Source organism: Lutra lutra, chromosome 6, assembly GCF_902655055.1.
Source record: "Lutra lutra chromosome 6, mLutLut1.2, whole genome shotgun sequence".
In the NCBI taxonomy this organism is placed as follows: Eukaryota; Metazoa; Chordata; class Mammalia; order Carnivora; family Mustelidae; genus Lutra; species Lutra lutra.
The window spans coordinates 152,852,883-152,880,796 of NC_062283.1; the positions used below are offsets into that span (position 1 = coordinate 152,852,883).

The 27,914-nt window shown below is 53.1% G+C and overlaps 1 protein-coding gene across 1 annotated transcript; it reads right to left on the minus strand.

Moving 5' to 3' along the window:
* Window positions 1–6,228: 6,228 nt before the first annotated feature.
* On the minus strand, window positions 6,229–16,093 carry DACT2 (dishevelled binding antagonist of beta catenin 2). Its single transcript, XM_047735218.1, has 4 exons — window positions 15,714–16,093; window positions 10,378–10,510; window positions 9,159–9,401; window positions 6,229–8,561 (listed from the first exon to the last, which is right to left on the minus strand). Exons 1-4 carry the CDS (start codon window positions 15,975–15,977, stop codon window positions 6,982–6,984), a joined length of 2,220 nt encoding a protein of 739 aa, XP_047591174.1. The 5' UTR covers window positions 15,978–16,093; the 3' UTR covers window positions 6,229–6,981.
* Window positions 16,094–27,914: the final 11,821 nt, after the last annotated feature.

Sequence of the window (27,914 nt, forward strand, 5' to 3'; positions counted from 1 at the left end):
CTGGCTTGGTTGTGTCTGTTGAAAATCCCAGAGAAGCCGCAGACAGACTTGTTAAGCTGCTATGATCGCTGGATATGAGACACACACACACACACACACACACACAGACATGCACATGCACATCAGCATCAAATAATTAGAAAAGGTAAGTTAAAATTCCATTTCCATTTATAATACAAATTAAGTGTGTGAGGAGAAAGCAACCAAAATTTCTCAAAACACTACAAGGGAATTTACTGAGATACATAAAACAGACCTAAGTGTTAGCCGACGGGAAGTCTTCCATAAAGATGGCAGTTCCCCCAAAATTAACCTATAAATTTAAACGCAGTACCATTAAAATCCATAAGAAAATTTTTTTTTCTTTTTAAGATTTTATTTATTTATTTGAGAGAGAGCGAGCGAGAGAGAAAGAAAGCGAGCATGTGTGGGAGAGGGAGAAGCAGACTCCCCCCGAGCAGGGATCCCGACCCAGGGCTCAATCCGGGACCCCGGGATCGTGACCTAAGCCGAAGGCAGACGCCTAACAACTGAGCCCCCCAGGTGCCCCAAATCCGTAAGAACTTGACACGGTGGCCATGTGATCCACACGGGAGTGTAAGGATCCCAAGCGACAAGATAGCTTTGAGGAATGAAAGTCGGGATATTTGACCTGTGGTAGACGTGGAGCCTGACGACAGGCTGTGGGACTCCTATAGCCCCGAGGGAGGGAGGATGAGCTGTGAACCGGACCAGCGCTTCCCCAGAGGCAGCCGACACACGTGCGCGCTCAGCGAGGCCGGGAGCAGCAGGCGCATGCACAGACGGGTTCTCCCACGCTGTGCAAAGACGACCACGGCAGAAAGACCGGCAGAATGTGGGGGAAGCTCCTCCTCACACTCACAGACATAAACACCAGTGGACTGGAGACCCAGACTGGAAATCCTAAAGTTAACTTTCGATAGATATAAATAATATCTTTACACACTGAAGATGTCTGTGAGAGTTTTAAAAATGTAAATGTTGTTTTTAAAACAAAATAAATTGAAAGATCCATCAATGTGACTACTTTGGCAGAAAACCTCATGGATAACGGAGGTTATCTGTTGAGCTGGGGAGTGGCTCTTCCAATACCTGCAACTCACGCTTGACCAAGAACTGGACCGGATTGTGGGGATTCCTGGCCCTCGGCGAAAAGCTTAGAAAAACGAGACCAAAGACATGCACAGCCGATTCGCAGGGAAACTTGGAAGGATGACGAAAATAGGAGAAGGTGTTCAATCTCGTTTGTAAACCGAGAGATGCAGATGAAAACTGCAATCAAACACCCTTTTGTAGCCATCAGATTCGCAGATGTTACAAAGCCTGAAACAGGAATTTCCCACTTTTCAAAAGTTCACCATATACCACCCCACTATTATTTTTCCACTTGTCAGAGAGAGAGACAGAGAGCACAAGCAGGGGGAGCGGCAGAGGCAGAGGGAGAAGCAGGTTCCCCGCTGAGCAGAGAGCCCGATGCAGGACTCGATCCCGGGACCCTGAGATCATGACCCAAGAGCGAAGGCAGATGCTCTACCGATGGAGCCACTTCCCTCTTATGAAAAACCTATATTACTACTTGTTTTCACTCGCTGAAAAGCAACTGGAAGAGGGTTTTCACCTTTACAAAAAAAAGCAAAAGAAGGAAAAGACCATTCAGCATTGGTGGGCAGTGGGCTCGCTAGTGGGCACGGAGGCCACTCTCGCGGAGCAGGAGCTCCTGCATTCCCCGCCCCGGGCCAACGGCAGCATCTCTGCCTCCAGCTGCCAGAGCGCCGGGCCTTGTCTTTCTGTATCCGGGCTGTATTGCCATGGATTTTGGGTGTCCATTAGCAAGACACGTCCAAGGTCTTAGGAAGGTCTAAGAGAGGTGATTTCTTGAGTCTGGGAACACTCAAAAAAACGTCTGCATAAATTACTGGTCTTCCTACTTCGCTTTAGAACATTCTGGCCGATGAGGGTTTCCATGGGAAAGCTGTGCTTTCAGATGGAGGGAACCTGTAGCACCAAGTCTTGGCAGGAGGTAGGAAAACGGGAAGTCTTAAGCACCCGAGCAAAACCTGGTCTCACTTCTGGGGTCGGCGGAATGACAGTCCCCGGAGGTGTTCCTGTTGGACCCCAGAGGCTGTGAGTACGTTAACTCTTCCAGTTCCGTTGTGGGGTTCCCTGTACCACAGACAAGCCCTTCGCCAGATCCAGGCTGCGGGTCCTGCAATTCAACGTGTGAAAACGAGCGAAGGACACCTCGCCTGAAACCCCGAGGGGCTCTCGCAGTGAGCCCCGCGCAGCAGCCTGCGGACCAGCGGGCAGGAGGATGGTAATTCTCCCCTCCCGAGGGAGGACTCTCTTCACATAGGAGTGTATCTGCCCTTCAGAGAGGCCAGAAGAAGGTCTCTCCCCGAAGCAACAAGGCTCTAACTACCACGGCAGCCAATGAGAAACCACCACGACCTCAGACTCCTGTTCTTCTTCAGGGAAATTTTGTTTCCAACAACCTTCCCCAGTTTCCTCTTAAAACCTAAAAAAAGTTGACCTCCCCTTCGCTTCTCCGGGCGCGTCCATGGTCCTCCATAGCTGGCTTGTCCTGAGTTGTAATCCCTCTCCTATTGCTGAATAAACACGTTTTGCTAATAAAATAACTTCTAAAGATTGACGAAAACTCAGCTCTGACATTACTACCCTGAGAGAGCTTCCGCCCCCACAGGTCAGGTCCTGTGGCCCGCAGTGGCCAGCCAGGAACCGGCCCAGGAGACCAGCTGCGTCGTCAGACCCGCAGGAAGTCGGGGTGCCATCTGCAGTGACTGTTTGGGAGGCCGGATGGCAGTTTCTGGAACGATCCATCCCACATGGCAGCGGCCCTGGGTTCTGTCCCTGCTGCCGGCCAGAGCCAGCCAGAGAAACCCAGAGGGGCTCCCCACCCCAGTCACAGGGGAACCCCTTTTTTGCTGGTTTCCCCAAGTCTGCGGCCTCCCTACGGAGCCCCTTCTGCGCTGGGGGCTCCCCACTGCTCTGCCTACCCTGGGTCTCTGCCCCAGGACCCCCTTCTGCAGCAGCTCCAAGGGACCAGCCTCTGCCTGTTCTCACGGGCTGGTCCCCCTTCGTTTCCCTACCTCAGGATCTCCATGCTGGGCTGCCTGAGCGTCCCCCGGGTCCTGCCAGCCTCCTTTCCCCTGCTCCATCTCTGCTCTGCCTCCTTTCCCCTCCACGCTGCCCATCCCCAGCAGCCACTGCCAGCCCCGGGAAGCCTGTGAGAGCACGGGCCCCTCGACGGTCCCCTCGTTTGTGCCCTCGACCGTCCCCTCGTGTGTCCCCATGCGTCCTCCTTCGGTCACACCCATTTCCCCCAGGGACACAGCTCCCAGAGCCGTCCTTCCCCTCCCCTCACACAGCAGCCTGCGCGGTTCCTGTATACAGTAGGTGCTTCGTACATGTGCTTGGCTGGCTGACTGAAGACTCAGCTCTGGTCCCCGCTAGCCTCCTGATCCTTAGGGAAATACTTGGGATGCGTCAGTGTTTCTGACCTGCAGGGCTGCGGGCTCTCCCCCTGCTCCCGCACTTTCTGCCTGAGCAAGCAGAGGGACTGCCGGCCGTGAGGACACGCCGACTCCCCTCCCACAGGCCGAGGCCGCCTCAGTTCCAGGGGCCGTGGGGCTGGTTTCTCCCGCCACCTCGGGGCTCGCCTGACCCTCTCCCCCAACCCCCCTGCTCCAGGCCCTCCAAGATCGGGCACACTGTGGACATTCAGTCCATAACAAAAGGCAAAACTTCAGTTTCCTCAAATGATGTAAGGTGCAGAAATACACTTTTTCCTAATTTTTATTAATTAATGACTCTCACATATTCAGTTTCTACCTTAGCTTGACTTGGACCCTTGGAACCTGGTTCATTCTTTTTTGGTTTTGTCTAATGTATTTGTATTTTAATCATGGTCAAAGTTACAAATGATTAAATGATTTCTAATGATCCAAAATTGTCCTTTTTAAGAAATTCTTTAGGGAAAGTGAAATAGCTCATCTGTCTTCAGCACCACCCCCCGACAAGGCCGCGGGTGCTGTGGGGGGTGGGGTGTCCCTCCGGCTTCGCCGCCACTCCCTGGGCCGTTAGGACCACATCTGCTGGAAACAGACAGTACCCAGCGGTAGGCGGTTTGCTGCAGCGACCCTGGGGGGGCTCACGCCCCACACGGAGCCCTGGGACGAGGCCCAGCTGTCTTCATGACCTCCCTAGGTCTGCCTCCTTCTCATCCCTTGGGGTTCAGCTTGAGGAATGAACCCACGGTGTTGGACGGGGCCTGGGCAGTGGGCTTGCCACACCGGGGTCCTGTCTGCGGAGCGGCCCCCAGCCGGGCGGTAGGGAGACAGCTCCCGGCAGGGAGAGGGCAGAGCAGACGCCTCCCTCCGGGCCAAGGAGCCTGCGAGGTGTCCGGCCCTTCCGTGAGCATCCCCCAGGCACCACCAGCAGGACGGGCTCTGCCACAGGCGGGAAATAGGGCACGGGGCGCTCTGGGGCAACTCCTGAGAAGAGTTAGGATTCTGGAAGTCGGTGATAAGGAGCCAGCCTGAGCCCTGACCCCACCAGCCTACATTCCCGAGGAGTCTCTAAAAATTCGGAGAAGGGCTCTCGGGGACGCAGATGGCCCGTCACCGCTGACGGTGCGGCAGGGCTGTGTTCCGGGGAGGTCAAGGACCCTGGGTCCCAGATGGACGAAGCACTGAGAATTCATTCTCTTCCCTCCAAACCCGCCCGAGAGTAAACGTGAGCACAAGCGGGTAGCAAGGGGGTTGCTTGTGGCCTCGGGCAGGCTGACATGTGTGTCTTCGTCTCCATAGGAGGGGGGAGGGGCAGAGACAGAGAGAGAGGGGAGGGGAGGGGGGCAGAGCAAGAGAGACACTGATCTGTGGTCGCGAGGACCCTCCGTGCCACTGAGGCCACGGCTACGGGGTGTCTGGAGCCCGTTAGGACGAGATGGTCACCGGCAGCAGGAGAGGCAAAGCTGACCACTCGTCAGCACCAAATCGGCAGTTTTCGCTTCGTTACCGAGATCACAGATCACCCCTTCCTGCTTTCTCATAAAAACCCCTTGCTCTCCCACATGAGTGGGATGTGTTTCTGGACACTCTAGACTCATGCTCCCTGCGCTGCCCCGGACACCCCAAATAAGGCCTTTGTTCTTTTTAGTGTCACCTCCTGTCTTGGGTCGACAGTCCCGGGGGTCCCGAACCCACGGCCTCCCCTTCAGCGCGGAGTCCAGGCGTCCCAGGGGGAGACACGCAGCCCAGTGGTCCTGTCCCCGCGGTGCCAGGATGGGGGGGGACCACGGAGGACAGGGGGGGTCTGCAGTTGCCGACGAGAGCATCTGAGGCCCCACACGCGCCAGGGAGGACGTCGGGGAGCGGAGCGCGGCCCACGGACGGAAGCTCACCGCTGTCTCTCCAGAACAGCCTGCCCGGATGCCCAGGCACACCGCGCGGACAGGGAGAAACCCGGTCTCCGCACCTGCCCGCCACGAACCCGGGAAAACCCGGGTCTCCATCCCCTCGTGTGCCCCGTGGCTGAGAAGCACATCTCCGAAAACGTCTTGGGTGACACTCTTTCCAGTGAAACCCCGTCAGAGGGGGCTGGAGTGAATTGCTGGAGCAGTTTCGGGAAAGCTGAGGAGACCCTCCCTCCCGCTGTGGGCAGGTTCTGGGAGGCGCGGGTGGGAGTTCCACTCAGCCTCGGGGAAGGCCCGAGTTCTGTCTGTGTGGAATGGCCGTGTCCTCTAGGTTCCGCACAACGCAGCCCGCGCGTCCTGCCCTGTGTCACCGCCCCGACCGGCCGCCGCTCCATCCCGAGACCAGCACTTGTTACAGGCACGGCCGCACGTCTACAAACACTTTGTCTGGCTTTCTTGCGTTTTTCCCTTCCCATATTCTGGACAACCGTGCATTGAGCCCCGCAGAGGGGCTGAGGGCCCCGGCACTCCAGGTTCCCCAGTGTGGACGCCCCCACTCGTTCTTTTGGCCGGGCCCGGGGAAGCCCTTTGTGGCAGGGAAGGATTTGAGTAGAGCCGCTTCAGGATTAAAAATGTTGCCGTACTCGGCAGGCTGCTCCCCTAAAAATCCCGGAAAAGTTGCAGGGCAGTTTCTTCAGAGTAAACACCAAAAAAGGTTATTTTTTCAAAAACACTCTTTTTTAAGATTTTATTTGTAAGTCATCTCTCTACCCAGCGCAGGGCTTGAACTCTCAACCCCGAGACCAAGAGTCACACCGTCCACGGACTGAGCCGACACTTTCAGGCTCCGTTTTGTGTATTGGAACCGGTGATTTCCCACCTTTGGGGGGGCGCCCAGGCGGGGGGTCAGGCTGGTCCGGGAGCCCACTGAGAGCCGCAGGAAGGAGCAGCGGCGCGTGAGGAGACGGGCCGGTGACGGTACCGGCATAACCCGCGTGTCTGGCCGGTGAGGACTTACCACAGGATTCACACCCTGATTTCTCTCGCACTGTCCTCCACCCGGCCCTCGGGGAGAATGCCTTCTGGGAGTCATGGTTCAGAAGGACTGGGACGACCCCGGTGCCCAGCCATGCAGAACAGGGCTGGGGTAGGGGCCTGGGGCTGCAGGTGGGGAGCACCACCAGGACCCCAGGGCAGACACCGGGGAAGCCTGGGTGGGACCATCTGCCCGGGGAGGATGCTGACACCGAGGCCGCGGGGGGCAGGGGTGGGGGGCGGATCGCAGTCTCCACCGGGCAGGGAAAAGCTCCTCAGAGCTGGTCCATGGGGCGAGCCCAGGGACCACTTCACCCCTCTGAGTGACTCGGGAGAAAATCCATGTTGGCACCACACGGCGGGCAGCCGGGGAAGCGAGAGCCCGGCCTTAGCCAGGGCCTGCGTGCTCATCCGCACTCCGCAGAGGACGGCTTTCCCGGGGGTGTTCCTGGCTTGTGTCCGGCCGGCGAGGCTCTCTGCTGACCCCCGTGGCCTCACACCATGGTCATGACCCTGAGCGCCGCCGGCTGGAACCTTCGGATCTTTCTCTTCAGGGCCTTGGAGGCCTTGATGCGACACAGCTTGGGCATCGGGGGCAGGGGTGACCTGCGGGTGCCTGGGGCCCTCGAGGGCTGCGGGGGACACGCCCGAGGCCAGGCCCTGACTTCTGAGTCACTGCTGCTGGACTCCCGGTCTCCAAAGCGGCTGGCGGTGTGGTCGCTGGCCCCGTCCTCGCTGGTCTCGGCCACCGCGGAGTAGAGCAGGGAGGCACCCTTAGCCGAGGGCTCGGAGCCCTCTGACTCACTCCTGACCCGGGCATCCTGACGGGGCAGCCTGGGCCTGGCCCGGGCACACACCGGCTGCGGGCCCCTGGCTCGGCTCACTGCTGGCCTGGGGGGCCCCAGGCTGCCCGCGACCTCCACGGAGGACAGCCACCTCCGCTGCTTCTCCTGCACCTGCCCACCAGCCGCCACTTCCGAGGGGAACAAGGCCTGCGCGGGGGCCCGGCGACCCTCCCGTCGGGTCACCAGCAGGGGCACCAGGAGGGGCACGGGGTAGAGTCTGGGCTCAGAGCAGGACCGGCTAGGCACTGCCCCTGCCGGCATGGGCCTCCTCCCGAGACCCTGTCCCCACTCGGGGGGGAGCAGGGGGGCTGCGAGGGCCCTCCCGGGGGATGGCTGGACCTTGTCGGTGGCCCCTTTCTTGACCTTCACAGCCTTTGTCTTGGGGTGGCCTGTGTTCAGCCCCAAGAGGGAAGCCCCACGGTCAGCAAGCGGGGGGTGGGCACAGAGGCCTGGGGCCAGCGCGGGGCTCTCCCTGCCCCCCTTCCTGGTGGGCAACAAGACTGTGCCGTCCTGGCAGCTGAGAGCCTGTAGGTGGGGAGACTGGGCTGGCCCACGCCCCAGCGGAGGGGAGCCCCATGTAGTCTCCCCACGGACGCAGCCATTCTGGGGTTCAGGTCCCTCCTCTGGAAGGCTCCTGGGGTGAGGGGTGGCTGTGAGGAGCTCAGGTCCCCGCTGCTCAAGGCCATCCCTGCTGGTGTTCCCCCTCTGAGCCATCCCACCCATCCCTGCTCTCTCTGGGGTGCACACCAGCTTGTCCAGGCCACCTTCCCTCTCTGCTCTCTGGCCACCAAGCACAGGCGGGGATAGGGGCACCTCACGTCTTGGGGGTCCCTGCTCACTCACGCTGCCCCTCAGGGGGATCCCTCGGCCTCGCAGCCTCAGCAGCCTGTCTATATAGGCCGCAGCTGGGCCAGCCTCAAGGACAGGTCTGGTCTGGAGGGAGTCCAGGGCCGCTGGGCTGTGAAGGGGCTCGCTGGGGGGCGAGTGGCCCGGACTTGGCAGGGCCTCCTTGTGGAGAGCGAAGAGAGGGCTCTGCAGAGCCACAGCGTGCAGGGGGCTGGGGTACGGGTACACCTCCCTGCCTCCCTTGGACACCAGGTCACACTGGTACTTGGGGTCCAGCACGGGGGCTGGGAGGTCCATCCCGGGGCAGAGAACGGAAGTGGACTTGGGGTCTGCACTGGCTTTCTGGAGCACCAGCTCAGACGGCAGGACTCTCTCAAGATCACCTGGGAACGAGAAAAATGAGCAAACAGGTGAACTGGGGAGAGCCCAGGATGGTCCTGGTCTCACCTCCCATGCAGCATCACGACTGCGTGGCGCCCTGTGCAGGTGTGGCGGGAGGCCGGTGGGAGCAGCCGCCCGTGCACACCGATGCTGGGACACGAGCCTGCAGAAAGGGCTCTCGCTCGCACGCTCACTCCGTCACCTGCTCCCGTCTCCCCTCTCTGCCACAATGCAAGGTAAAGCCTGGACGCAAAATCGATTGTTTTGATGCCCTCGTTCATCTGAGGTTGGGTCACTCTGGGTGCTGTGTACATGCCGATGACAGACGGTGCCAGTCAGGGTGTGTAAGGGTTGTAGAAGGATTTGTAAAATAACTTCCCGATGTCCACTTAAATTATAAGAAAAGAATGCTTTTTATCACAGCAGACTTGCTGCAATGAACAGTAGTATTCCTGTCTCTATCCAAAACCCAAAAACGCCTGGAGTGGTACTTGTGGGGTTGATACTGGCACCAAGTATACATGGGGCTTCCAGGCTCTGAACTCAGCAGCCCCCGCCACCTGGGAGGGGGCCTCCCACCCCGCCCGGCTCTCCTTTACCTGTAGACACTGGCCTGGGCCGGGACACGCCCTCCTCTGTGGCCAGGGGTCTCCAGGCAGGCAGGGGCGCTCCGTGCACAGTGGTCTCGTCGGCCGACCGGGGCCGGCTGTCCCCCGCGTCGGGCCTGGCCGTGGGGTCGGCTGGCTGCAAAGTGCCCAGGGAGGAGTACACGCGGTCACTACACACGGATGTGCGGGATGCGGACAGGGAGCAGGAGCCGCCGTCACTCAGCTCGTAGAAGCCTAGATGGGGTGAGCGGAGGCAGTCAGGGACCTTGGCGCAGCAGCCCCCTTCCTGCCCGAGCTGGCCCCAGGGCTAAGAGGGGATCAGGATCTAAGCACGCGGGCACTGGAGAAGTCATCTGGGGACTCCCCGTTACTGTCCACTGTCGCCCTGTGAGCACAGTCCGTGGGAGCCCACCACCTGCTCGCCCCCCATTCAGGCAAGTGGCTTCCCTCTCCCTATGTGGCCAGGCTGCTGGCATTCTTCTACCCCCTTCCCAGGTGCCTGCAGCCGTCAGAGGAAGGACAGCACACAGGGGTCTCTAGCCCACACCCCACTCCATGCGCTGGATACCCAGACCAAGCCGTGGTTTTGCAAATTTACAAAAAGACTGAGAAACAGCAGACAGTGCTGTCCACGGTCTCCTGGGTTTGTGTGTGCACCAGGCTCCGGGCACATGGGATGACATGCCCTGAACCAGGAGAGTTGGAAGGGCTCCAGAGCCATCTCCTTGCAGCTCTAAACCAAGGGACACATGGGCAGCAGGCAAGGGGACAGTGTCCTGCCCACCTTCTCTGATAAATTACCCAGAGTTGAGATTCCATAAACCTATAGACTATCATCTCCTAAAACAGGTCCTTACCACCTCCCTGTTACTCCGACCTGAACAGAGCCTGGAACGTGTGTCATCCCAGAGAAAGGGAGACACTCATGGAGGGTTCGTCCACTGGAAGCCTTTCCCAGCAAGAAGCCCCCCATAAACGCACACTGGGCACACGCTCCTCTTTCCAGAAACACATTCAGGGAAGAGGAAGGAAGAGGTGCATGGTTAGTGCTCCCTGGGAACAGGTTCTCCGGGTGGGGGCTGTGCTCACTGAGCTGGGCCTGAGAGCCTGGGAGGAACCCCGCCGCAGCACCGGCCCCCAAGGTGTGGGGTCCCCCAGAGGGCAAGGGGGGCCTCTCCACAGCAGCACTGCCCGCTGGCGCGCGGCCTACCTGAGCTGGGCCTGCTGTCGCCGTCGGCCGCCCTGCCGCAGGGTCCGCTCACGTCCAGCTGTAGCTCACTGATCTGCCGGTCCAGCTGCTCCAAGTGGGTCTTCAGGCCGACGTCCTGGCGTCGTAAGCGGTTCTGGGGGGAACGTGGGACACAAAGCTGTCCAAGCGCAGAGAGCAAGCCTGACGCCCCTGGGAAGTGACCACCGGGCACGTGATGTACCCTCCCAACGCCCGCGGCTCCGGCTCCAAAGCCTGGTAGCTTCTCTCCACTCCCCTGAGCCAAAGCTCCGGCCCTCTGGTCGCCAGAGGAAAAGAGGCCCTGCCCCCGCCGACCGGTTTGTCGGCCGCCACGGCAGGCTTCTGGAAGCGTCAGCAGTTCTCCACGAGGTATGTCCTCCGAAGGAGACTGACCGGGCACGAGCTCAGGGTGAAAGGCAGCCCTGCTCTTACACGTGGCCCAGAGGACGCGCTCGGCTGCTGTTCTCCAGGCTTATGTAAGAACCAACCTTCCCACGCGCGTGTGCCTCCTTCTCTTGCTCAGCAGGCCCCGTGCGGCCCCCAGACTTTTCAGGGCATGGGAAAGTCCCTGAGGGAGAAAGAGGCCCCCTTCTGTGTATCCCCCTTCACAGGTGTCACCTCCAGGCCTTGTGGAACCCTTAGGGACAGGGGCAGAGGCCGGGCAGGAGAGGACAGTGCGCCTGGAAGTCTGCCCCAGAATCTTCTGGGTTTAGAGGTTCACATCTTGGCTCCGCCCTGAGGCTCTACCCTCTCCGGGCTCAGGCATACACGGGTTATCACAGCATCAGCCGCACGTCTGTGTGTGATCACATAATACACGTACGTGTACACGCTGACTGTCCATAATGCGCATTTGCACACCCACACGTAAATAATAAAGACGCAGAACTAGCACGAGTGCCTCACGGATGTGGACGCCCTCCTCTCCATCGTCAAGCAACACCGTTTTCAGGGCCTGCTGCATAAATTTCTTATTTTTATCAACAATTAAGTTTAAGGCAAATAATGAATGGATGTAATTATGTGGTTCACCCTGTTTAAGAAAATGACTGTGTTTCAAATTTAATATCACAGGGGAGGAAGTCCCCTGAACCCCATAATTATCTCTGTAATTTCAGCACGAGGCTGCGGTCCAGGAGGGAAGTGGGAACTGCCGATTCTTAAGAGGGGGTCGCGGGGCACAGCCTTCAGATCCAGCCCCAGAGAAGTGAAGTGGGTGACAAGCCCATGGCCTGACACAGTGCCTGGTGCATGCCAGGTCACCATCCCCGGGCCACCGTCCCTGGGCCACCATGCCCAACTCCCCTTTGCTCCGGGACCACATCCACGGCTCCGAGAGCAAACTCCACATGTCACAGCAACAGAGTCTTACCGCCATAAGACAATCTGTGAACGTATCACAGCCAAAACCAGTCCTGGATTTAATAAAAACTTTTAAATCCCCGAACCATCCAGTCCAGCCTGAACATGCGGCCTCTTGCTCTGAATATTTTCACCAAGGAAAATGTGACCGTGTTAAGAGCCGTGGCAGAGAGAGCCAGTGGGTGTGCAAAGATGGGCTTCGCGCCATACCCTCCCCACAAAGAACGCTAGATTCAGGCAAAGGGGCCAGTGTGTGTTTTCACTGCAAATGACTTTTTCTTCCTTGTCCTAAATAGGGCTGCTGTGCCTTACTCTGTGGGGTCACAGCTCGATGCTTACAAAGCAATCTGACTGCTTCTCTTCCAAATCATGATGTTCTCGTCCTTCTGGAGGAGGAGGGCACCTCTGAGTCCCCAGGGCTCCTCTGAGCCGATTTCCAAAAAAGAGAGTCCCCTCTGTGTGTCTGTGCTGAGAATGGCCGCTCTGTGACTACTGTGTGGCCAGCCAGGCCTTCGGTGGGCGGTTCCTGATTGAGTTCACAGACGCACAGGCTCGGGGGTGCACCGACGATTTACCGTGTCCCTGGGACCCGCCAGCTCAGGCACGGGCTTCGCTGTCTGGGATGACACTGTCCTCGCTAACCCTTCCCCGTCCCTCACTTGGGGTTTTCATGTTTCTGCTTTTCATTACTCCTTCTTGGTGTCTAACTTTGTGCTAAGAGCCCAGGTTAAGTCTGTGACCAGGAGAGAGCACGAGCCACTGAAGCCGGCCACTCTCTCCCCACGTATTTCCTCTGCAGAGAAGATGTCACTGGCACATGGGCACTGGGGGACCAGGACAGTGGCAGTCACGGGCACCCCCGTCAGAGCAGCCGGCACGTTTGGGGTGCCCCTCGTCCCCACCTCCATCCCCAGCATCCACGCTCACTATCATGGCGGTGTACGGAGTCAGGATTCCCCCAGCCTGTGTTTGGGGCCGAGGGGGAAGGCAGTGCACACCCACAAGTCCCCGGGAGGTGGGATTGCCTGAGCGTAAACACAGATTCTGGGGATCCTGGTCACCCCTGGGACTGCGCATCTGGACAAGCTTCCCAGGGAACGCTAAGGGTTCTTAGGAACGGACGAACACGAGAGGCTTGAGAAGGGCATTCTAGAGATCACCGTTAAAAACAGACTCGGCTTATCCTTTCTCTGCGATGTTTGCTGTCTGTACCGTAAGAGAACCATCTGGTTTCCCCTTGTTTGTCCTCGGTTTCCATCCACAAGTCAGCATTCTGCTCTCCTCAAGCCTTCACGGCAGAGCCAAAGGACAAAAAGGAAACCTGCCCTCGAGTTCAGAACACACCCACGGCGTCTGAAACACCTTCTCTCTCCTCAAAAGCTGAGCGTCTACACAGGAAACAGGACACAGGTGAAAGCCGCAGCTACCCGGGGGCCCGTAGACCGCCAGACTGCACGAGAAGTCCACCGACCACCAGCAAAGGCCAGGGGCACAGATGGGCCGTGTGGGAACAGGACGGAGGCCTGGCACTGTCGGGGACGCCCTGCCCCCGCTGGGGGCCTTGAGCCAGTTCGTCCCCGGAGGGTTCAGGAAGCCAGCGGGCAGGCCCAGGAAGCAGGAACGCAGCCGACCTCCTGCTGACCCGGGCAGAGGCAGCCCGCTGGCTCTTGCTGTCCTTAATGCCAGCACCTGCCCGCGGAAAGCAGTCGTGGCGCTGCCACTCTCAGGACATGTCACGACCTGCCGAGCCAGCTCCTGGGAAATTCCTCGGGGTAAGATGTCGCGGCGGGGTCCCCAGGGGCCTTCCTCACGGCACCTCGGAGCACCTCTCCCAGTGCCGCTGGCAGCCCCCGAGGAGGGGGGGTGGAGCCCTCGGCCTGCCCTGGGGCATCACAGGCGACGTGGGTGTCGCTGGAACCTCACCCCTGCGCAGCAGGGATGGCCGCGGCCTCTCAGGGATGACAGGTCTCCCTGAAGTTATCCACGGATCAGCCCAGGACCCGCCAGCGAGGAGCAGCTGCCCGGCTCAGGGTCACGGGGCATCGTCAGCTCCAACAGGGAGACAGGAAAGTTCTCTCCCAGCAGAGGAATGGAAGACACTCCTGTATCCGCTCATCGCACACCTACGAAGCGCCTACTGCATGCTCCTTTGCGACTTCAGGCACAGCCTACTTCAGTCCGTGTCACCGTGCTAACTGCTCAGCCCCGAGTGCGGTGCAGGTCCCCAGAACCGCTCCGCTCACCGACCCGGGGACTCCTGCACGACAAGGCCGCGAGGGCAGATCCAAGCCCTTCCCGTCTTCTCACCCGAGCACGGACACCCGGCTGCCCGCGTGGGGGGGTGGGGGGCGGAGTGAGCGGCGCTGCGGGTTGGCAGCCGCCCTGGCCGGGAGGCCCATGGATCACGCTTTCTCCACAGCTCTGGCCCTACTCCTGGGTTTTCCCTGCAAGAAAACAGGGAGGTGTTAAGCCCCAGCTGATGTCACACAAATTCAGTTCTTCTCTTTTGATCACATAATCCACGCCAAGAACAAAGTTTGAAGACAAAGTCTGCGTGTTCCTTCTGGTCCCCACATTAAAAAAAAATTAAACAAAAAAACCTGTTTGATCTCTTCCAAAGGCTACTTGTAATTAGAGGCTGACGACTCGCAAGTCTGATTGGTGCATCCCTGAAGTCGAGTTAATCATCAGCTGTGCTCGCGCCGGTGGACGAGTTCAGGGCTGCATCTCAGCTGCTCCCAGCTCTCCCCAGAGGCACGCATTTCTATGGGCGGCCGGGTGCCAGGGAGCCCTGGGTGCAGACGCGCGGGGAACCGGGGCAGACCAGGGAGGGTGGGTAAACCGCAAGTTCCATCCAGCCCCAGAGTTGGCCCCTGCCCTGTGCGGAGGGCTGTCACAGGCCGAGAGCACTCTGCGCAGTCAGCCCCAGGTTCTGCTCCCTCCACCTTCCGCCTGTTTTTTTGCAATGTGGTCCGGAGTCCCGGGAGGCATCTTCCAGGTTCTGGAATCCAGAAACACCCAACGTGCTGGTCACCGGAGGGAGCTAGGCAGAGAGGAAGGCGGCAGAACAGTCCAGCCGGCTTTACAAGAACAGCCAGCAGCTTCTAAACACAACAGATCTGAACTTCCAGATTTAAAAAATTCTAAAGAGGACTAGAATGAACGCCATTGGATATGAACCTTCCCATAGAGCCTTTCATTTTTCCTTTAAAACGTACTGCAATGCTGGAAAAACTCCAGTTGTTTCCGATACACGAAGAGAAGGCCCGCAGCAGATTAAAACCCGGGAACAACCGTCGGAGTGCCTTCAAGCCCGTGAGAAGGAGCGAGCTGGCGTTTGGAGGAGGCTAGGGAGCCAGGAGACACAGGTAAAGGCGCCCTAAGAGGGTGCCCGGTTCCACCACTCTGGGACTCAGCCTCTGGGACTCAGCCGACACGCCTCATTCTGCAGGTCAGGTTACACTTTGGAGCTGAAGCTTTTCTGGGAAACATGCTTTCCTCGACATTTTGTTACAACCCACCCGACCCCAGCTAACCTGAGCAATTCGGGGTTGATGTACGGATTCGGGCTGCGCCCAGCACGCGAGCAGTGCGGCTCCAGAGCCTGCCCGGCGGGGCCACCTGCACCCAGGGTCCGACACCAGGACCCCAGGGAGCCCCCGCCCCGGGAAACCGACTGAGCCGCTCCTCCCCGGACAGCCCGGAAGTCTAGCAGGAGGGCGCGCTCAGAGCCCGTCCGCGGGAGCAGGAGGCAGCGCCACGGGGCAGCCCCGGTGTGCCTTTCCGAGTCCGGATCCCCACCCGCGTGCCGCGGGCCTCCGCGGCCGTCCCATCCGAACCCGAACTGCGTCCCCTTCTATCAGTGGGGCAGTCCGGCCACCGCGCTGCCCGCACCAGGTGGCCCGGCCCCCAGCCGCCCAGCGCGCCCAGCACCCCCGGGGCCCCGCGCTCCTTACCAGCTGCTCCTGCAGCGCCGCCAGCGCCGCCTCCAACCGCAGCTCGTGCGCGCGGGGGCCGCGGGGGTGCTCGGGGCGCGCGGGGCCTTGGGGGGCGGCGGGGCCCGGCGGGGACTGCATGGCCAGGGCGCCCCGCACGCGCGCCTGCTGTGTGGCGCGCAGCCCCTGCAGCTCCCGAAGCCCCGCGAGCGCCGCGCGCAGCCGGGCGCCCACCCTGCGGCGGTCCCAGCCCGCGGGCCCCGGCGGGCAGCTCGGCGCCCACATCCCGCTCCTGGCCTCCCCCGAGCCTGCCCGGGCTCCCTGGAGCCTGCCCGGCCTCCCCGGCCTCCCCGAGCTTCCTCGGAGCCTCCCGGGCCGCGCGCGAGGCCTCCTGCGCAGCTTCTCCCCGCCCCCGCCCCGCAGGTCTCCAAGGTGGGGTGGGACCTATCGGTGGCCGCGGAGGGCGGTGTTTGCACACGCCCCAGGTCACAGCGGCCGCCCCCGGGCCCGCCCCGTCGTCGCGGCCCCGTGCCCTAGGGCGCCCGGGGACCCAAGCCTTTCGGTGAGTCTGGAGGGGACCAAAGGAGAGGGAGGACCCCGGCAGGAGGGCCAGAAAGGGCCCAAAGGGGAACGAACGCGGTGAAAGGTGGTGGTTTTTGTTTGTTTGTTTGTTTTTCGTTTTTTATTTAAATTAAGATAAATTCTTGGGAGGGTACCACTTTTTTTTTTTTTTATAAACCCCTTATTTTTTTTTTTAAAGATTTTATTTATTTGTCAGAGAGAGGAGAGCGAGTGAGCACAGGCGGACAGAATGGCAGGCAGAGGCAGAGGGAGAAGCAGGCTCCCCGCCAAGCAAGGAGCCCAATGTGGGACTCGATCCCAGGACGCTGGGATCATGACCTGAGCCGAAGGCAGCTGCTTAACCAACTGAGCCACCCAGGCGTCCCAAGGGAGGGTACCACTTTTTAAGGACCATGGTACCTTTTTAAGCTTGTTATAGATTGGAAAAAGGTAATACCCACTTTTCCTAATGTATATCAGCAGTGGGAATCCCCCCCCCCCGGTTTTGGGGGGTAATAGCAGCTTTATGGAGATGCAACGAACCTATTATTACAGTGCACCTGTTCGAAGTGTGCAACTTGGTGATTCCTTCTGTATTCACAGCCAGCACAAGGTGTGCAACGGTCACCACGATCAGTGGTCCGGAAGAAGCCATCTACCCCTTAGCCTCAGCCTCCACTCCCCGTCTACATCCCGGTCCTCAAGGACCACTACTGTGCCTGTGCTGCGACCTGCCCGTGTGCGGGATCATACTGGACAGTGCTTTGCGGCTGGCCTCTTCCGGCTGGGCTGCTGTGTCCACGGTTTGGCATGCTGTCGGGGACCCCGTCGTTCATTCTTCCTCCTGGTGGGCAGTGTCGCGTCCTGTGGGTAAGACCACTTCTACTTCTCTGTTCTTTACTGGTGGGCATTCGGGCTGGTGCCCCTTTTTGGCTTCTTTGAAAGATCTATGGCCATTCAGGGTTGGCTTTTAGCCGGAAGTGCACGTTCACTCCCGTGGGCGCGGACCTCAAGGAGGGGGCTACGCTGGGCGACCTTTTGAACGCCTGACTGACTGCTTTGATTTATTGATTTGTTTATTTTTATTAGTTTCAAGGTAGGATTTAGTGATTCATCAGCTGTATAGGACACCCCTGCTCAGGACGTCACGGGCCTCCTTCATGCCCATCCCCCAGTTGCCCCTCCCCCACCTGCCCTCCAGCAGCCCTCAGTTTGTTCCCCGAGAGTCAAGAGTCTCTTATGATTTGCCTTCCTTTCTGTTTTCACTTGTTTTATTTTTCCTTCCTTCTTTCCCTGTGTTTATCTGGTTTGTTTCATATGGTCTCTGTCTTTCTCTCACTAATTTCCCTTAACATGATACCCTCTAGATCTGTGTCTTTGCAAATGGCAAGATTTCATTCCTTTTGATGGCTGAGTAGTATTTCATTGTGTGTGTGTGTGTGTGTTTATCCACTCATCTGTTGATGCACATTTCTTACATGTTGGTGGGAATGCAAGCTGGGGCAGCCACTCTGGAGGACAGTGCGGAGGCTCCCCCAAAACATGAAAAACAGAGCTACCCCATGACCCAGTAATTGCCCTACTAGGTATTTATTCAAAGGATACAAACACAGTGACCCAAAGGGGCACCTGCACCCCGATGTTTATAGCAGTGATGTCCCCAATAGCCCAGATATGGACAGACTGTTAAATTCTCAGCAGTGCCGAACGGAGGACCCAGTGTCACCATGCCCATGCCAGCACTCGTCCTTCTGCTTGTGACCATCTCAGTAAGTGTGAGGTGGTATCTCACTGTGATTTTGATTTGCGTCTCCCTACGGCTACTGACATGGAGTGTATTTTCATGGATGTATTGGCCATTTGTATATCTTCTTTGGGCAAATGTGTATCAGATCCTTTGCCCCTTTTTAAAATTGTCCCTTAATTATTGAGATGTAAGTATTCTTTATGCATTGGAGACACAATTTCATTATCAGGTGTATGATTTACAAATGTCTTTTCCCTTTTGTGGGGTAATATTTCACTTTCTTGGTAGTGTTTTAAAAAGTACACTTTTGGTAGCAAAATTGTTTTTAATTTTGATGCAGTCCAACTTACCAATTTTTCTCTTTTGTTGCCTGTGCTCCGGGTGTCATATCTAAGACACCATGGTCCAACCAAAGGTCAGAGATCACATCTGCTTTTTTTCTAAGACTTTTTATGGTTTTAGTGCTTACATTTAAGTCCTCGATCCATTTTGAGTTGTTTCTTGTGCACAATACAAGGTAGGAGTCCAGCTCCATTCTTCTGCATGCAGATGTCCCCCTGTCCTGACACCATTTGTTGGAAAGCCCGTTCTTTGTCCAAATTGTCTTGAGACTCCTGTCGATAATCAGCTGATTCAGAAAACTAGTTTCTGGATTCTCAGTTCTGCTACTGTGTGTGTGTTTTCGTGCCTATTCCACGGCGCTTTGAATACCGCAGACTCGTGGTGAGGTTTAAAGTCAGGAAGCAGAAGTCATCCACCGTTTTCTTTTTCAAAATTGTTTTGGCTATTCTGGGTCCCTTGCATTTCCATATGGATGGAATCCATAAGGATCAGCTGGTCAATTCCTGCAAAGAAGTTGACTCGGATTTTGATGGAGATTGCATGGAATCTGTTGATTGGTTGAAGACGTGTTGCCACCGTTAAGGTTAAGTCTTCTGAACCATAAGCATGGGATTTTTTCTAAATATTTAGTTCTTTAATGTCTTTCAACAGTGTTCTGTAGTTTTCAGTGTGCAGGGCTTATATTTGTTTTGCTAAGTTTACTTCTAATAAAAATATTTGCAAAATTCTTTTTGGTACTATCATAAGTGGAAATGTTTTCTAGTTCAGTTTTCAGAATGTTCATTGCTAGTTTGTAGAAATAAGCAATTGAATTCTGCTGAATTTTTGTATTAGTTATCGTAAATGTTTAGAGGATTTCCTTGCATTTTTTAAATTTACAAGACATGTTGTCTGGAAATAGAAATAGTTTTACTTTTTCCCTTTCATATTTGGATGCTTTTAAATTTCTTTTTTTTATCTTACTGCCTGGAACTTCCATTACAATGTCATACGGACGTGGTGTGAACAGGTATGCCTGTCTTGTTCCTGATTTTGGGAAGATGTTCAGTCTTTTACCATCGAGTCTGACGTTAGCTGCAGGTTTTTCTTAGATGCCTTTTTATCGGGAGGAGAAAATTCCCTTCAGTTCCTAGTTTCTTGAGTATTTTTATCACCGAGTTTTTCAGGTTATCCTATGATTTGTTGCTGTTGCTGTTTTCTCAGTCCTGTGTGCTTATCTTGTCTGCTCGTGGAGAAAGAGCATGAGACTGGAGCTGAGGAGACCTCGGCTCCGAGAACGCTTGCCTCCAGGTTGCTCAGGTGTATAATGAATGCAGTGAGTGAGGTTCCGGATGCTGGTTTTCTCTACAGGAAAATTCATGATTCTTCCCTTACATTTTCTTCCAGAGAGAGACAGAGAGAGGGTTGCGCTGGATATGAACCCTTGTTCAGTTTTGTATCTGTCTTCCCCCCTACCTGTGGACTCTCTTAACGGTGTCTTTTGGAGAACAGAAACTCTTCATTTTTCTGTGTTCTTATTTATCATTTGTCCTTTTTGTGCCATTTTAAAGAAATGTTTGCTCATCCAGGCTCTTCAAGATATTATTTAATGCTGCTTCTCAAAACTGTATGATTTCACTTTTTTCATTTAGATCTACCATCCACCTGCAATCATTATGTATTGTATGAGGTGGGGGAAAACACTGTTTTTTCTCAAACACATAACCTAGTGCAGTATTTGTTGGGGAAAAAAAAAACAGTCCTTTTTGAACTGTGATGCATTTCCACCTTTGTTATAAATATATTTATGTCTGTTCTGGGTTCCCTTTTCTATTTGATTAGTTTGCCTATCCTGGCACTTGTCCTGATTATTGTGGCTTTTTATGCCGTGGTGACACCCAGTGGAGCACGCTCGCCCACCTTGTTCTTCAGGGGTGTCTTGAGTACTCTGGGCACTGGACAATATTGTGTGAATTTTAGACTCAGTATGTAGATCTCTACAAAAAGCCTGCTGGTTTTTCGACAGGGATCACACATTAACTCTAGAGTTTATTTGGAAAGAAATGGTGTCTTTATACTATTTCTTCTAGTCCATGGACATGGAATAAAGATTTTTTATAAAGATTTTTTTAATATCTCTAAATAATATTTTATAATTTTATGTTTAGAGATCTTGCACATCTTTCGTGAGGTTTATCCCTTCTTTCTTGGTGTTTTCTTTTCCCTTATACTGTTGTCAATGTTACCTTATTTTTGTTGATGATGTATGGAAATACCAGGGATATCTCTAACAACTTTGCTAAACTCATTTATTCTCTTGAATAATTTATCTTTAGATTTTTAAATATTTTTCCATATACATTCATATCATCTGTGACTGATGGAAGTTTTAATTTTTTCTTTCCCATCCTTATACCATCTCTATGTATCTCTATCTCTATCTCTTTATCTCCCACCTGTCTATTTATTTGGCTTTATTTCAGTGGCTAGGACGTTCAGTACAATGTCAAAAACAGTGATGATGTCAAGCATCCATGTTCACATCCAAGAGTGGTGGGAAAGTTTTCTGTATTTTACCATTAAAAATGATGTTTGCTGAATGTGTTTTGTAGATACTGTTTATCAGATCAAGGAAATTGTCTTCTGTTTCTGGAATGGATATTGAATTTTACCAACTATATTTTCTGCTATTGAAATGATTATACTACTTTCTTTTTTTCCTATTAATATGAATTATGTTAATCAATTTACAAATGTAAAGCTAACCTTGCATTTTTGGATAAACCAAATTGGTCATGACATATTTTCCCCCTTTGTATATTGCTGGATTTAGTTTGACAGTATTTTGTTTTGGAGTTCTGCATCTGTTTTCATGAGTGAGGTCAGCCCCTCCTTTTCTCTTGTAATTTTTTCCTCAGGTTTTCAGAGTCAGGCTGTGCTGGCCTCACAGACTGAGTGAAAATATCCCTTCTTGGCACTCAGTGTAAGGGTTTCTGTACGGTGGTGGAATATAGATGAAGCCATCTGTGCCTGGGTTTTTGTTGTTGATGTCTTCAGTCATGAGCCGAAGTCGTTCGTAGCTGTTGATGTCTTCCGTCGTGCGCCGGAGTCGTCCGTAGCCGCTGGTGTCTTCCGTCGTGCGCCGGAGTCGTCCATAGCTGCGCAGTTGCTCAGACTTTCTGTTTCTGCTTGTGTCAGTTTGTCGCAGACGTGTTGCTCCAGATTTCTTCTCATCGCGTCCATATTTTCAGTTGTGTTGACTAAGTGTTCTATGATATCGTCTACAAATGCGTATCAAATGTGCATGCTCCCTGCCCAGCGTTTGCCTGCCATTTGGCTGTGTGTGTTTTCTCTCCTTCCTCGCCCCCTGGATCAGCCTTAGCAATGGTTTCACAACTTTATCACTTTTTTTTTCAAAGCACCAACTTTTGACTTTGCTGATTCTTTTTTTGTTTGTTTTCTCATCTGTCAGTCTATTTTCCTCATTATTTGCTTCAGTCTGTTTACTCAAGGTATAACTTACTTGATACTTTTTCTAGGCTCTCGAAACGGATTCTTCGCTCATTGGCCTCTCCTTCCTCCATTCGGCATTGCCTACACCTCCTTGTGTGGACAAGAACCCGTCACTGGGAAAGTGCTGGGTCCTGCCCCGTCTTCCATTGTGTTCATTGTCTTGACCTTAAGATTACATTGTGGGCTCACTTGCCTGCTCGGGCGGCATCTGAATTTGGAGCTTTCTGCGGAGGAGGAGGACAGCTGTCGTGTGGAATGGTGTTGGGAAAGTCATGCCTGGAATCTCAGGTTGTCCTAGAATGTGAGAAATAAAGGAATTTTAGCATCTTGTCCTTCTTCTTCTGCCATTGTCTCCTGTCCCTAGCATCACAGGCAGAAAGGGGTTCCAGAGAAGCTGGTATTTACTGTCTAAGGGAACCCTCCCTCTCCCCATTGCTCTTTTTTAAATCACAGGAGCAGTGGACTCTGCTCTCTCTCTCTCACACACACACACAAGATCAAAGTGGTATCCTCTCTCACAAGTGCCCCCTGAGAATGGGTTTGAGCTCAGGGAACAGTTTTGGGCCCCCACGAGGGAACTGGATTTGTACCAAGGCCCCAGGCTCCCTTGCAGATGGTCAGCATTTTTTCTGGCTTTCCCACCCTTCACCTCATTCCTATTTCGTTGGTCCTATCCTTTGTTTTCCATGAACTTGGAATCCTTGTCCATTTCTGAGGAACTTAATCTGTCTTTGTTTGCACCCACAGAGAACGCTGTTTCTAGGCCCTGGAGAGCCGGCCAGAACCTGGCTGTGCATGTCAGGAATCCAGCCTCCTGAGCCAGTGATTCCCGAAGAACGAATCTGCTGCTCCCTGTCACTGTTCGCTGCAGAGCCGCCGGCCTCCACATTTGGTTACGTAAGGACACGGCAGTTCCAAGAAGAAGGAGAGCTTTTGAGTTTTATCCTTTTCTTCTCTCTTATGAATCACATTGTCTAAGCTATTCGTGTTGACATACTGAGCCATAAAGATAGATATCTGTCAAATTAGAAAAAATTGGTGGACCTTATTCTCTGGACCATTTTTATATCATACCATTTTTATTGTGTGGATATAGGAGCTTCTTGAATCTCTCTATGGATACGAACTTTCTGTTTTGTTTTTAATTGTCTCTGTTTTGTACAGTGTCAGCTTTTCTGTTTACCTTTGACTCTCTCTTTCCGATTGTGACTTGAGGATTCCTGGATGCTGTTCACCTGTGAGGCAACAGGAAGGTGTACCTGGCACTTGAGTTTGGTTTCACGGTAGAAAGAAAGGATGCAGAGCTGGCTGGGGTGCTGTGTGTCCCCCAGGGTCAGATGTGAAGGGCGGTATTTGTGACACCAGTGCCGTGCCTCCCTAGATATTTTAATCATTTAAATCAGTTGTGGGTATAGATCATACTTTGTTTTTTTTGTTTGTTTGTTCGTTTCTTTACTATCATGTTCATCTGGTTTCTGTAGGAAGACATGCTCTATACACTACTTTATATGAGAATCCACTAGAAGTTTTTGCCTTCAAAGTTTTTGCAAGTCTCAAGCTTGTGAAAAAGTTATATGTACAGTATGAAGAACGTTCTCCTGTTTCGCCAGAACCATTGAGAATGCCCATCACTATTAATACCTTAATATCTTAGTGTGTGTTTTCTACACACAAAGGCATTATCCTAAGCAAGGGATAATTTAAAAAATCAATTAAAGTAACTAATTAATCATTAGTCATTAATTTTAGTAATTAAAATCAAGACATTGATGTTGATTCATAATTACCATCTAATATTCAACTCAGATCTCCCCAGTTATCTCATCAGCGTCCTTCAGGTCAGAACAACCCTGTTCAGACTAATGCATTTACCTGTCCCATCCTGCTGGTCTCTGTCAAGCTGGAGCAGTGGCTCAAACTCTTCTTGAATTATGACTGTACTTGAAGATTCTGGACCTGTTATTTTGTAGGATGCTCCTTGGTTTCATTTTGTTAAGGGTCCCTCCTGGTTCCGGTTATGTACCTGAGGTGGGAATATCACAGAAGCGAGGCTGTGCTCTTGTCATGCATCCGATGGAGGGATGTACACTTTCAACATTGTTGACACTTACCACCTTGATAACTTCATCTCTGTCTGTCACCTGTGTGCCAGTCTGTCTATCCATCCAGCTACCCACACACCCACTCGCCTATCCACCATCCAGCCATCCATCCATCCATCCATCTGCTTGTCCCATCCATCCATACACTTGTCCATCCATCCACCCAACCATCCATCCATCCATCCATCCATCCATCCATCCATCCATCTATCCATCCATCTGCTTGTCCCATCCATCCATACACTTGTCCATCCATCCACCCAACCATCCATCCATCCATTCATCCATCCACCCATCCATCCATGCATCCACCCAACCATCCACCCACCATCCATCCATCCATCCATCCACTTGTCCCATCCATCCACCCATCCATCCACCCATCCATCCATCCATCTACCCATCATTTCTTTCTATTATCTATCTATCATGTATCTATCTTTCTGTCCATCTACATATCATTTATCCTCTATGATCTCTCTACTCTCTGTCTACCTCTCCCTCCCTCTCTCCATCCATCAGCTGCCTCCTCCCTTCAGTTCTTACGCCAAATGCATTACTCTACAGCTTCTACATCCAACTCTAAACAGACACACCCTGTTTCACTCTGCGGACACATTTAATCACACTTTGTTGACGGACACTTGGTTGCTTCATTTCTTCCTACTGCAGCGGTAATGCAGAAAGCATTCTCATACATGTGGCCTTGCTATTGTTGCTTTGATTTCTGTAGGCTGTGTTCTCAGGACTGGAATTTCTCATGTCTGAGAGCATCTGTGTTTTTATCTTAACATGCCAAGATTTTCTCTCAGAAAGATCATAGCAGTAACCAGCATGTGTTAGTGCAAACTCCAGACCCACATCATTGCTGATACTGAATGTCTTCCTTTTGAAAACTACTTTTGAGTGGTGAAAATACAGTATCTCAGTGTCCGTCTGGTGAACGACGCTGTGACTCCACTGAGTACGATCGTCTCTTCATGTGTTTGTTAAGAGCTTTTACTTCCTACCACTGGGCCTTCCTGCTCACATCTTCACCTGTTGTCTTCATCTTGCTGGTTCTGGCTGGTGTTTGTTGTGTGGTGCACGTGCTCTCCCCTGCCCAGTCTATTGTTTTTCTCCAACTTCGTGGTGTTCTCGACATATCAGTGCTTAACATGTTCTTCTTTTTCTCTTTTTCTGATATCTTTTATGATGACTGTCTTACTTAAAAATTCTTCCTTATTTCAACATAAAGTCAGTATTTTGGCAAACTATATTCTTTTTTAAAAAAGATTTATTTATTTATTATAGAGAAAGGGAAGGGGGAGGAGCTGAGGGAGAGGGCTAGAGAAATTTAGGCAGACTCCACGCTGAGTGCAGAGTCCAGATCAAGCAGGGCTTGATCTCATGACCCTGAGACCATGACCTGAGCTGGAACCAAGAGTCAGATGCTTAGCCAACTGAGCCCCCCCAGGTGCCCCTCATATCACCTTTTCTTAACCTCCCCTTGTGCACTGAATGGAAATGCTGCCTCTGTTATACCACCCACAGCCGGAGCTCGTCCTTCTTCTGACCTGTTTGTCTGTCCTGAGGCTCATCACTTTCTTTCAAATCTGAGGGTGACGTCCACTGCAGTCTGTGTGAGTAAATCATTGACGCGGTAGAACGCTCCTGACGTATCACTGAGACAAACTGCAGATTATAGACTCTGTGGTTCCATCAGGAAAGTGTGCGTGCGTGTGTTTCACACACAGGGGAGTGTGAGAGCCTGTCCACTGGGAATGTTAAAGGTTCCATCTTGGTAAAGGGATTGTAGGTGACCTGATCTCCTTACTTCCTGTATTTATGTATTGATTTTTAATTTTATTTAATACATATCTTTTATTGGGGGGGAGGGGCAGAGGGGGAGGGAGGATCTCAAGCGGGCTCCATGCCCAGCACAGAGCCTATCTCAAGGCTCCATCTCACAACCCTGAGATCATGACCTGAGCTGAAATCAAGAGTAACACACCAACTGTTTTTGCTTTTCCTAAAAGTGTTACCCAAGTGACTAAATAAAAAAGTTAACAAATTAGTGACTCCCCTTGCCTTATGAAATAAAAGCTGTCAGCTTAGTTCTGTCTTCAGGTCTCTGTAGCTGCAATGGGACCACATTTGTACGGCTGGCAAGTGGGATATTTAAAGTGAAGACTGGTATAGGTGTTCCTCACCTAGTACTCCGAGAAGGCTGTAACAGCTTATTTATTTTTACTGAAGGGAATGACCCATTAACAGAGTTGTGCAGCTGGCGACGGTGGTCGTGGTGATGGGGTTTGTTACACGACGATGCTTCCGTTGGTTTCAAAGAACTAAAAGGATGATTTACTAAGTCTGAATTCACATTTGTATAAGTTTTTTTTTTTTTTTAAGATTTTATTTATTTATTTGACAGAGAGAGATCACAAGCAGGCAGAGAGGCAGGCAGAGAGAGAGGAGGAAGCAGGCTCCTGCTGAGCAGAGAGCCCGATGCGGGGCTCGATCCCAGGACCCTGAGATCATGACCTGAGCCGAAGGCAGAGGCTTGACCCACTGAGCCACCCAGGCGCCCCTATATAAGTTTTCAATATTCATGAGGTGCCTTAAGAATTCTCTCTATTTTGGCTTTTCCATGTAAAGCGTGGGCTGTTTGGAATCAGTACCTTCCTTCTTTGTGTCTTGACTGGCCTCGCAAAGGCAGGAAGCTCCACAGGGCCCTGGAGAAGCTTTTCCCCAAGAAAGTGTTCCCAGGGCACAAACCACAGGAAAGGAACTGCTGTGTGTGTTGGGTAAGTCGGACTAGGTGGGAAGAGCCGTCAGAACTGAAACTTCCCTGTTGTGTTTTGCCTAAAGCCACTACAGACCTCCTAAAATGGTAGCAGCCTCTCAGACTCAGGCGTTTTGACTTGACTGGGCTTGATTTGCAAAGTCACAGTGAATTTCAACAACATGGAGAGCAGGTACCAGGTAGCCAAGTAAATGGGTTGACAGATGGCCAGTAGCATTCCTAGTTCTTGAAAATGAAGCCTTATCTTAATTCCTTTTATTTTTCATTGTTTTCTGTCCCGTGCTCAGGAATTTATAGTATCATACATTATAATTTCTTTATTACTGTAGTATTATTCCAATACTACTTTTTCCTGAATTCCCTTTCCGATATCCTCCTCGGGGGGTTAGTTTTACTGCCCAGGATTTTGAGATGGCAGATAATCTGGGGTAAAGGCTCCGGATATCTGTGTCTGTCCTTACATTGGCACATGGTAGTGTAGACCTGGACGGCAAAGTAAAATTTATTTGTGTGTGTGCGTGTCCCCTGCTAAAAACTGAAAGGACACCCTGTGTTCATAGTCAATGAGTAATGCATGGTCATTTTTTAAAAAATATTTTATTCGAGGGAGAGAGAGATAGAGCATGAGTGCAAGTTGGGAGAGGGGTAAAGAGAGAGGGAGAAGTAGGCTTCCCGCTGAGCAGGGAGCCCGATGCGGGACTCGATCCCAGGACCCTGAGATCACGACCTGAGCTGAAGGCAGAGGCTTCACCGACGGAGCCACCAAAGTACCCCTTGAACATCTTTTTTGATGTTATAAAATATTTGTACATCTTCCTGGTTCGAATCTTTTGCCAAAAATTTAACTGGGAGGGGCACCTGGGTGGCTCAGTGGGTTAAAGCCTCTGCCTTCGGCTCAGGTCATGGTCTCAGGGTCCTGGGATCGAGCCCCGCATCGGGCTGTCTGCTCAGCAGGGAGCCTGCTTCCCTTCCTCTCTCTCTCTGCCTGCCTCTCTGCCTGCTTGTGATCTTTGCTGTCAAATAAATAAAATCTTAAATATATATATATATATATATATATACATATATATATATATATAAAATTTAACTGGGATATTTAGTATGGGCGTGTAAGAGTTCTCTATTAGAGATGTGAGGAGATGTTGTCAAAAATAGAGTAAAACAGGAGAAATCTGGACCATTTAACGAGACCA